General features: G+C 41.1%; 1 protein-coding gene across 1 annotated transcript in view; it reads left to right on the plus strand.

The window, feature by feature from the left end:
- spon1a (spondin 1a) overlaps window positions 1-12,448 on the plus strand; it is a 68,384-nt gene that overhangs the window by 16,149 nt on the left and 39,787 nt on the right. Inside the window, exon 6 of the mRNA XM_028955907.1 lies at window positions 179-327. Coding sequence (XP_028811740.1) covers window positions 179-327 — 149 coding nt within the window. The remainder of the gene's footprint in view (window positions 1-178; window positions 328-12,448) is intronic.

Here is a 12,448-nt window from a genome sequence, read left to right on the forward strand (position 1 = left end):
GTGGTTCTGGGTCATATATAAGTGTGTTACCCGCTAGGTTACCACCACCCCATTTGGATCCATTCTATTCAATTCCATTGCAGTCTGTGCTTACAAGGTTTTTGACAGATTTACTGTCTAACAATGTGTGGAAATGGCCTGTTTCAAGTCTTGCAAATGCTTTCCCTGTCTGTAACAGGACGTGCCAATCACTGGTCGGCACTCATTGGAGCGTCGCACTCCAGGAACTATGTGCTGTGGGAGTACGGAGGCTACTCCAGTGATGGAGTGAAACAGGTTGCTGAGCTGGGCTCTCCCGTCAAAACGGAGGAGGAGATTCGGCAAAAGGTAGGCTTACCTGCTCTTTTAATCATCGAACTGGCATCGCATCATTTATAATGCCATGTGAAGCAGTGCCTGGATGCGCTCTGCGTTTTATGAACATCATTAATTGGCAACCCAGAGTCACAGTTTTGTAAACACAGCATAAATAATTAACGTCTGAGGTGTGAATATTACATGAAACTCCTTAAAGACGCTTACTGAAATAAACACAGATGAATTGTTTGTGGATTAGACCCAATAATTGGGCAGATTGCTGCGAATTCATTATTTATTCCTCCAAAATGGCACAACGCGTCAGCCTTATATTAGTAGTTTGCCTGTCCTGCCCGTCTTCTAGTCAATTTTCGCTGTCCACCTCATGCAGAATTAATGCTACGCTTGTTTTACACTGGCAGGCTAACAAGATTCTGTCTGTGTGTGTGTTTTTTTTAATGCCTCGACCCACACCTGCCACTCTAAACAGTTCCAGAATTAATACTAATCCTCTGCTGGAAATTGGGTGGGTGACATCCCTTTTGTCCTTGGAGAAGTCCGATAAGAGTAATAATGGAAATTAGAGGCTGTATCTGTGGAGGCATGCTGATAGAGCACTGCTGAAATGACATAGTCTGGTCATTACATTGCTTTGGCAATGTAGCTAGATAATTACATGGCAGAGAGAGAGAGAGAGTAAAGTAAAGAGAGAAAAGTATGCGAAAACGGGCAGAGAAGCCGCTTACTGTCTCTTGATGAAGGCTCAAATCAATGTCACAAATAAATTCTTTGAATCAATTAAACGTAATTTAGAGATTGAAATCACCAATGTTATTGTTTGGTGCGTCCTGTAGCAAAATAAACCTGGTGATATTGATTACAATGTGGTACGTGCCAATTGAGGTGAATAGTAGACGCACAATAATTGAGGTAGTGCAAAAGGAAAAAGTAAGTACAGTAAATGCAGTTTTTTTGTTGTAGCAGTAGAAAGTATATTTGATGTATCTGTTTTTTCAGAGTCGACTCTCTGCACTTCCAAGACTATAGTCATTATGATGACATTTGGAGAGTTTCAAATGTTTCAACATTTTTTGTCTTGTTTGCATTTACTTTGTTTGTTACATAACTGCGCAAGTGTTATTTCATAGTCTTGTTTCTTCAGTTTTGTTCAATAATAAAAAAAATACAAGAACCACAAATGAGTAGGTGCGTCCAAACTTTTGACCAGACTTTTTGAGTGTTTAAGTGTAAATGCTGTAGAAACCTTTGTTGGGACCTGGAACCCTTTTGCGTAGCTTAAGGCGAGCGATGCTGCCGAAAGTTGTGTTTTTGAACGCATGCACCAGCTGAGTTGCCCAGACTACCTCGCTCTGACCCACTCAGATCTTTTTGTCTGCTCGCCTGTCTTCACATGCTGCTGATACTTCTAGAGCAGATGCTCCTATGAAGTGCTTATTGAAAAGTAATAGAGGAGGGCCAGACTCCCAGCGGATAATGAGCACCGCGCGGATGCCGGAGTTCGTGCGTCACGCCAACCCCGCGGGGCGCTTAATGCCCCCTCACTTTCACTTGAGCATTCCTTTTAAAATCAGACCTGTGGGCACAGGCTCAAGTTAGATGTTAGCCGCCAAACAGAAATATTCATTCTCGCCGCCATTGCTATTGTAGCTCCCACAGTAGCCCACCTCTAAGATACGCTGACGCCAACTGGACTAGTCGTTGACCCCCAGAGGTTTGTTTGATTGAGACAGCTTGTTGGTAGATTGCCACGGATGTGCAGTTATTGAGCGATTGCAGCGGGAGTCGGAAGCCGAAGCTCAGGGATGCGGTCTGGGGGGTGCTGTAGACCACCTGGCTGGCGGGTTCGCTGTGGGCTGAACTCAATTTTGTCTGTTCTAAAAGGAGTTTAATGGGAGTCTTTTTTTTTTTTTTTTTTAAGAGATTCTTTTGAATGTACAAGGTTGACATTAAATCATTCTTCTTTTTTTGATCGGGCCTCCATATGGAGCCCGGGCCTCAGTTTATTGTCCAGGGTGGAAGCTGCTCTTCCAGTGCTATTAGCTGTTCTTCTATCCCTCGAGTGATAATGGCAGTACTTACAACCTGCCGATCAATATGTGCAGTGATTGCCTGACGAAGCCACTGCATCAATTACCAACTTCCTGCCATCCCGGTGTTGTGTGGCTGTCTTAAAAAGCCAGGACAGCAGAGAAAAGACCAACTGTGATGTTCTCAAGTGTAGGGAGGATGAAAATCTGTACCATCAGGCATTTCTGTCAAGGCGTGTGTGTGCTGATGTTATTGCAGATGTGCTGAACTGGGTTGTGTAAGAAATGTTAACAGTGCAGAGCCAACATCATACGCTGATGTTCCTGATTCAACCTTTTGTCAGACAGTAAACATATTTCTCGTGACCTTTACTGTGGACAATCAAACTGATGAGTTGTGGAGGTGGGGGTGGGGGTGCGATGGGCCCATCCTTCGTTTGTATGCTGCTCATATCTACCCCTTTCGTGGGCGTGACCTTGTGGAAATCCTGTTGAAGGTGAAGTAACCATGATGAATTTGGGCACTGAAGCAGGAAAGTGCTCCTGCTAAATGCTGACACAAACAGAAATCTGTCTTTCCTCTCTTAGCAACAAAAAACAAGGGGCAGAGGGTGGTAGGGTGGCGAAGATGAATCAGAAATTGGAATTCTGAGGCAGTGGTGATGGGAGCTGAAGTGTGCTGGGATCTCTCTGGGGGTGTGAACCACCTACAGCATTGTGATGGCTTTATCCTTTTTCTCCTGGCTACTCTGTATTGATCACATGCAGCCTCTCATAAGAGAAGCACATTTGACTTCATTAAGATCTGTTCATAACCACAAATCTGTTTGTATTGACTATCATCCATATCCACAACTGAGGATATTACATTAATCCGAAAGGTAGTCTTGCAGCCGTCTTGCAGTGGTTCTAATTTAAAATACCGGACGTCAGGTCCAACACACCCTAGCAGGCAGGTATGGTATGTCAGCATCACATCAGCAGCTAATAATCGCACAGATTATAATATATTATATTTTTATTGACAGTCATCCGCATCTGCATTTTACACTACTCACAATAAGTTAGGCATATTGTTATTTACATGAATACTTTTCCTATTTGCTCTGAATTTTTAATGAAATAAGTAAAAGTTACCAATATTACAAATAATGTATGAGAAGAAACACCATTTTCATTAGTTTAATATTTATTACCCCAAACATTTAGACAATAACAGGGATAGCCCCAAAATTGACAATGTCAGTAGCGGGTGTTTCCACCATTTGCCGCAATGACAGCTTGACAGCGACGCCCCATGTTCCTCACTAACCTCATGATGTTGTTCTGAGGCAATGTGTTCCACTCTTCCAATAGTGCTACACGAAGTTCTGCCAGGTCACGTGGGGGTCTGGTACTATCATTCAGTCTCTGCTTCAACTGGTCCCAGCTCTATGGGGTTTAGGTCAGGGGACATTGATGGCCAGACCATATGAGACACTCCAGCTTCCTGAAGTCGAGCAGCGACAATTCTGCCACGATGTGGTGGAGCATTATCATCCATGAACAGAAAGTTGGGGCTGTGCTGATGAATTGGGGGATGATGATGGGTTCTATGATGTCTCTGAGGTAAGAACGTGCAGTGACTGAGATCATGTATAATAACCAAATCTGTTTTGCGCTAACTGGTGATGCGTGACCAGACTGTTGGAAAAAAGTGAGGTGTATCACCCCAATACAATTGCCTCCCTATCCCAAAAATGTCTGATGTGAAACAAACACCGTATGTATGACATACATCTCTGACAATATCCCTAACTTACTGTGAGTAGTGTATATCACAGCAGGTGTGTTTTGAATGTATTTTTATGTAACTGTATTCTAAATTGTGTATTCCAAACTGTACTGAATACTGAGTACTTCATTTTTTTGTTCTGAATGTGCATCACTGCTTCATTTATTCTGTACCACTTATTAGTGGACAAATAAGCTTTCGATTTTATATTTCAGATTGTTATAGTTATTTATGATGCAATTAGATCCAATTACAATAAGCCAATCAGGACATGTCCTTTACAGTCGCAGGGTGTGTGCAGCACACCTTTTACATTTAAGACTTGTGCCAATGGACAGATATTGCTCTGAACTAAACTAAAACATCTCCTAAGAAATAACCAACATTTCAACATTTCCATAGAGACAGCAGATTCAGGATCATTTACAGTGATGCAAAATGCCCCTGATGGTGATCATTACACCAGGGCTACAACTAAAAGGCTTGAGTTTTTAATGATGTAAATTGTGGTGGTGCAAGGATATTAAAGGTTTGGCTTAATGACACGTTGATTTGAAAGAACTTCTTTCATTACGATAAAAAGACCAAATGAATGTTTCCCAAATCAAACATCACAAAGATCCTATTTTGCTGACAGTGTGGTTGCTCCCTTCTTCATCTTCCTCAATCTGACAAAAATTAAAAAAAAAAAAATAGAGGAAATGGAAACTTCTGAAGTCCCTGTCTGCTCATCCCCTCCCTGCGTGGTGTCATTTTTGAAAGTCAGTGAGCTATCACCCAGGCACAGTTGGGTGGTAATGAGAGAGCCTGCCGTAAAGGCCATCTTGCCCAGTCACTTCGGTGTAACACAGCAGGGAACTGGTGAACCGAAGAAGCATAAAGAAATAAGCCATTTTAGAAATGTTCTAAATGTTCTAAGGCTATAAGTTATTTTCTTGATCTAATTAGATTTGATTAAACTGCTTTTTTTTAGATTAATTATATGATTCAAAACCCTTCCCACTAACTTTAAGTCTATACATACATTATTTCATTCATTCATTTGTTTGTTGGTTGTCATTACAGTTCATCAAATCTATAAATGCTCCTATTTGGGGTCACATGGCATATTACGTGGAGTAAGTTTTAATGGACTGGTGGCAGGAAATGCTGCAAAATTACAGTTCATGATTAAAATTTAAGAGACACACCGAGGTTACATTTTTGGACAAGACAAGACAAATATTCAATTGTTCATTCCTTTCATGAATTGGAAATTCATGTACAATTAATGCATCAGTGGCATCTACTGAGAAACAAAGCCAATAAGAAGTATAGTATAGTTTTGGAAGCCAATTGCTCACTCGGCCCATTATGGTAACTGGTCTGCTGGTTTCCTCTCTGGTGTCAGTGTCAGTGCTTTGCAGTGCACTCCAGCGTCTGGTGCTAAACGGTAGATCAGGGACACATTGATCTATTTAAATGATCCTGGCTGCTCCCTGGACCTTCACAACTGACAGCTTAGTGGTTAAGATCTTTGCACTGAGAGGATTGCTGAGCCCGGGCTGCTTGAGGCGGCTGCTGGCATTGTTAAGTGGAGGCGCGGGCTTTTGCGGTGGCGTTTGCACTCGAAATGTTTCATTAAATTAGCTCCAAAATGCCGCTTCCTCACTGTGTTGGCCACATGAGGTACAGGTCATTTACAGTGAAAGTGGTGTACACACACAAACACACACACCCTCAGGAAAGGGAGTGTTTTTTTTTTTTTTTTTTTTTACAGAGACTGGGAGTGTGACATGCATTGATCTACAAGGCTGCAGCTGCCTCTTTAAACCAGAGCCCGTTCTTGTGCTGCATAAATGAAGACGCAGCTTGCCTTCCTTGTTAGAGTACTTGTTTTCCTTGCAGGTGAAAAACCTGCCCCCTTTTGTCTGACATGGTGACAGGTTTGACACGAGACATGGTTCAGTCAACTTTCTGCCGCAGGTATTTATACTTCCTTTCAAATGGAACACCTTGTATTATTATTATTTTTTACCCTCTTTCTTCTACAAAAGGCCACATGGTGGCTGTGAGATGGCTGTGATGCTCTCCTGCACTCTTCTTCCACCCCGAACACTGCTGTGCTGCTCTGGCTGAAACTTCTAATTGATGCGCTGAATGGGCGCGATAGAACTGGATTCATTAGTAACACTAGAGGACTGATTGGCCTTTCAAGTTAAGTGCGAGGAAAAAAGATAATAATTGAAGTAAAAGATGCAGGGAACAGGGTGACTGACGGCATATGTTATTCACATGCTGGATACTGCAAGTGAATAAAAAACAAAATCACATCTGCTCATGACTGGCAGTTCTCTCTCAGTGTGTGAGTGTGTGTGTGTGTGTGTGTGTGTGTGTGAATGCATCAGAGTGAGCTTGATGGACCATTAGGCACTTTTTTCTAATGGACCCGTTAGACTGTGCTCCAACATGCCTTTTGTTCCTGTAAATGTACCCCCCAAACCACACACACACACACACACACACACACACACCTTTTTTCTCATCAGTTTATCTCTGTTCCTGTCCCTCTCTCTGGAGATTGCCACCGTGAAGAGAATTCATTCACACACTTCCTCCTCAATTCCCCTTCTTTTGGGTACATGGTGAAGCGGTCCCCTCTCCCTCAATTCCCTCAGTATGAGGAGAAAAGGGAGAAGAAACTTCACCACTCATGCTTATTATTTCTTCTTTAGTCCTTGATTGTCAATTTGCCACTGATTCCATAGTTATCAGTTTGACAGTTCGATATGAACCCTTTTTTTATATCACCATTATATGTTAATCATATTTGTCCATGATTAAAACATTGTTAATGATGGTTTATTAGTGATTCATAAGTGATGTGTAAGAGTGTGTGGGTGGCAGGACACTACTGCTTTTCTTCTGCTTGATGATTGCAATGAAGAGTTTAAAATGAAAGAAACGGGGAAGAGGCTGCCAGCTTGTTCAAATCCAAATGCAGCTTTTCCAACACCATTAAATATATTGACAATAACTTCATGGATCTGAACAGGTATAAGTCACAATTAAAATAACATTAAGGGGCCTATTTAGATTACTTATAGTGGGAATATAGTGGGAAGTTGAAAGCAGAAAAAAGTGCCAGCAAAGGCACGTTTTAGGCTTCATGTAAAAGCAATACTGTTACCAACATGAAACACACAGAATCAATAGTTATTTTGAGGACCCAATAGCAAGGTGAGAAAATTCGGAGTGCAAAGCATGGTTATAAAAAATAGGGCCCAATAAGTGATTTTCAATCTCTCTCTAAATGATACCATACAATGTATTTTTGTATGGAACATGGCAGGAACATGATTCACTAATCTTTCATTAGCATAAATGTTAATAGTTTACAAATTCCAGGAAGAACCTAAATCACATTTGTTTGCTGTTGCAGTGTTTGCTGCTCCTAATTTTAGAAGGCTGAATGAGTGAGTTATAAATTCAATTACTGCTGAGCAAAAGCGAGAGCAAACAAGACAAGAGTCATTAACAGAATGCTTACAGGAAGACGAGTGTTTTTAATTAGGGTCAGTGTCGATTGTACTTCCTGTGAAACAAATCCTCACATCAACAGTTTTAAACAGTGAAGGGCTTGAAATGTTAAATGAGACAGGGTCTTTTTAAATGATGGTCAAGAAAACTATGATGCAATGATGCAACCAGCTCATTTATTGGTAAATTATAATTGAACATTTTCTAGGATTATTAATAAAGTGGCATGGGGGGCTACTAACTGGAAATTAGACTAATAGTATTCTATGCCAGTGGTGTAGGAGGGCAGCAGGTGGGGACCAAAATATATTTTTACGGGGTGTGCCGCCATTCTAGATTCACTCCTGTGTGTGCACCATTGCTACATGTGATCATTTTTAAATGAAGCCTTGTACGCAATATTATTATCTCACAGATTAATCATCATCTCTCATTTCATATTTTATTCTCTTGCATTAGCTGTAGTCAACAGCAGAATGTCACCTGAGGCTCAATAAGAATTCTCTTTTTCATGCAGGTCTTTGTGTAATTTAATACCCCAGTGCACTCGATGGGATGTTTTGATCTGTACCTTTTAATGCAATCAGATTTAGACTTAAGTTAGAGACGTGTGTAGAATGTACTGTAACTCAGTCATAGATCCTGAGATAGATTCCATATTTTCACCTTCAGACAGACACACAGGGGTATTTTAAAGTAAAAAGCTATGGTTATTTTAACAGGTAGGCATTGTATTATGAATTCTGGTTTGGCCAGGCTCGAAGCATAACACCTCTGACTACTGAAGTACTTTTGCTATAGTGAACTATTTATTGGTATTAGTAATTATCATTACTGGGGCTGAAACTAACAATTACTGTGATAATAAATTAATCTGTCTTTTTTTTTCAAAACAGCCATGAATTCATATTATTGAGAAACAGTTCCGTAATAAATATTTTACATTTATATATTTTTACAGACACCTGTATTTAAAAGCTTGGTAATTAAATCTTTATTTGATAGGTGCTAAAAAAGAGGGAAGGATTCCTGAAGCTTGTGGGTAGGCAAAAACTAATGTTATCATGTTGATGATATCACATTTGCTTGCTCAGAATCTAGTTCCCATGACTACTGCAGGCTTTTACCCAACACCATAAATGCCACACACGCCATACAAAGTTTAAGGGCAACAGACTCATGCTTGTAGTACAGGCTTAGGGTTTAAAGTATACGTCGTATTAAAAATATATCATTAAACATTGTGCCTCTTCAGCAATGTACTCTTTATTTGTGTAATATGGTATGCAGTATTGTAATGTAAGGAACATTAAGTAAGTAGTTAAGAGCTACATGTATCGCTGCCATTTGATTCCTGTTATGATTCCAGTAACTGTGTATGTAGGAGAGTGTGAGGTACGATTTGCACTTTACATTTACATTTACCAAACTCCCGCATCCAGAGGGACTTACAGTCAGGTGTGACAGGGACAGTCCCCCTGGAGACACTTGAGGTTAAGTGTCGTGCTGAGAAACACAATGGTAGTAAGTTGGATTTGAACCTGGATCTTCTGCTTCATAGTCGAGTGTGTTACCCACTAGGCTACTACCACACCTAGCACAAATGTTTGTATGCACATACTCTGTGGTGGTTATAGAGGCCATTTTGAGGAATACAATGCAAGAAACATATTGACTGTTAATTTTTTTGTAGCAGGGGAAGTATGTTTGATTAGTTTGTTTTTCAGAGTCACCTCTTTTTACCTTCATGGATGCTTTGTTCACTATTGTCATCATCAAAACCAGCTTCACGAGATGCTCACTCAGTGCTCACAAGCCTTCAGGCCTGTTGGAACCCATCCCTGTTGTTAAACTTAAGGTGGTCTATAAAGGCCAAGTTTGTGAAATGAGCCTCAACTAAATGAGTAGGACTGGTTGTGTGCTGTATGTGAATTTTTATGCTTGTCCATGATGGACTGTGCCTAGCTCAATCCGTGCATGGGTACCTTAAGCAATGACCCTTAACCTTTCCATGTCACCTGGTGCCAAATTGTAGACAAGTAGCATGAACAACGAGATGACAGGAAACATCTTCCCTAATTCCCTTCTCACAGGCTGTCTTGAATTGTCAGGGTTTTTGGCCAGCTGCCACTTCATCCCTCCTCCTCCTCGTCCCTGTCCTGGCTCTCCCGTCCCTCATCCTTTCCTGCTGTCAGTACCCGCTGCGTCTTGGGCTCCTGCAGACACGTGTTCCTCGGGAGCTGCATGGCTACTTCATTGTTTGGAAATTGCGGCCCGCTCCTCTGGCGGGAATGACTGTTTCGTTCCGCTCACCCAGCAGTCAGACAGAGATATACAGGAGAAGTCAGAGCGGCCGTCTACAGGAGTCCTTTTTTGGCACGATGACAGCCATTCCTTTTGTTAGCAATGATTACAGTGACTCAGTCGCATTGAGCTTATTCAACACCAAGTCCCATTTTCCTTTTCATATTCTCCGGTATGACGGGGTATGTGGCTTGGGAACAAGTTTTAAGATTTTATGTCAAATTAGGGGCATTGTTGAGCTTTAAATCACTTTTTCCCGCAGTGACTTACATAATAAAAACATTGTGCTTCATATTAACTATGTCTCTGCCAAATGACCGCCCCCCCCCCCCCTTATGTCAAGTAAGTTTTTACTGGAAAAGTTCTTGAAATACTTTTATTTTTAAATAAACAATAATTGTTTAATTAATTGTGATACACAGCAGAACACAGCACACGGTGACACAACAAAATGTGTCCTCTGCTTTTAACCATCACCCTGAGTGAGAAGTGGGCAGCCATGACAGGCGCCCGGGGAGCTTTGCTCAGTGGCACCCGCTTTCTTACCCGCTAGGTCGCCACTACCCACGCCCTTTCTTGTTTCCAGTCCTCTTCCTTAGCCGCAGGCGGTGCTGTCGGAAGTGAATGCATTAGCACAGTGTAAAGAGAAGTGTTACAGTGTTATTATTCAGGCCAGCATTTCATCCTCCCTTGTAAACTTTACGGGCCCAGCAGTCCCCCAACTGCATTTTGCTCCCACTCCCTTGACGGCAAGGGAATCTCCTTCTGTGCCAGCAGCCATGTCCGCAGTACTTCCAGCCAAATGTGTCACTCAGCCACTTGTGTCGTTGAATCGTAAATGCACCACCTTCAGGAAATCTTGATGAAAAACAGTGTCTGTCATCCTCTCTGAAACTGTTGGCAAAGGATAAATACAAAATGTTGCAAACAATGAACAATAGACTCTGGTCTATAATTAATGCTATGATAAATACAGCATGAGTGTGAAAATTGGAAATCTCTGTAATAAAGACACGTTTGATGTTCAAGTCGAGGAAAAGTTTCTGTTCACTCTCAAACGTTCATATCTGTGTCTGTTTTCATGTTCTGCCGTCACTTTCAAGAAAAGTGACACAAAAGAAAACAGATTCTGGAGAAGACTTTTTTTAGCAGGTGGACCGAATTGGCAGGTGGTGGAATATGACAGGAAGTGTGTTTCTTACAGAGAGGAACGGCGGTAATGCATCTATCAAAAAGCTTGTGGCTGATAGAATGTGCGTGACGCCATATGCTCAAGATTTCCCTGAGCTGCAGTCGTGCTTCTGTTCTGTGAGCTTTGTTTTCCAGCCAGATAGTCCCAGCAAGTCCAACCAGGCACCACATAGCTCACCACTAAATACGCGCAAGGGACGGATTTACCACTCATCTTTACCATCATCCCTCCATAATCAGTACCACGCACTGAAAGGTGATTATATTTCACATTGAAAATATGCAAATGAACATACAGCAGGTTCATTTGGACTTTTACAGTCTTGTACGTCTGGAACACAGCAGCTAAAAGGGCTTTGCGATTTTTCACCCAATGAATAGTATATTTATGGCATGTGAATGACTAGCCAAAGACTAACTTTACTGATGTCTGGAGCGCCTCGTGTCTGAAATTACTGAAAAAAAAACAAAAAAACAATGGCAAAACAATGCCTTGTCTCTGGAAATGGGGAAGTCATATAAGATGCATTATGTAACATAACATTTAGGATAAAGTAACAGTACTCACAATACACACTTAGTCCAAACTTTAATAAGATGCTTTTTGCAGACCAAACAGATCATGTATTGATTTCTGCATCAATTCAGAATCGTATGTTTTCTTCTGCAGGGCATCTTAAAAACATTTCTTTTCCACAGCTTTAACGCATGAACTAAATACTGTAGAATAAACTGGGTGAAAATGAAGTGCAACATCATAAAAATTAAGTACAACAAAAGAAAAGTTAAGTAAGTTGTGAGTTGCTCTGGATAAGTGCGTCTGTTAAATGCCTTAAATGTAAATGTGAGTAACATGTACAAAGAGTTGGCAGAAATAACTTTGAGTTAAAGCAGTTAAAGCAGTTGAGGACGTGTCATTGCAAAATTACAGGAGAGCCACAAGCATAATATTATTTCTATTATTTCACATTTAAACAGTTGCCAGGTTGCAAATTCTTGTCATTTGAATTTGTCACCAGTATATGAAGATGAATGAGGATGAATGACATTTTAAACACGTGTACTGAATCCTGTCAGTTGAAATAGCGAGACTTCTGGCTCCTGACTGCTTTGTTGCTGACAAAAGTGGCTCACATTTCAAACTGATGTTGCTTCAAGTGTCCAATACTTGTGCTGTAAGTGTGATGAAATCACAGGGCTACTGTGCTTTTTGTGTGTTGTACCTTTTTATTTGCATTTGCGCACATGGCAGATGATAGGCTTTGTGTAACAACTCGGAGCTTCACTCATCCCTGCCTCTTCACACGCAACCTTT

This window comes from Denticeps clupeoides, chromosome 16 (assembly GCF_900700375.1).
Source record: "Denticeps clupeoides chromosome 16, fDenClu1.1, whole genome shotgun sequence".
NCBI lineage: Eukaryota > Metazoa > Chordata > Actinopteri > Clupeiformes > Denticipitidae > Denticeps > Denticeps clupeoides.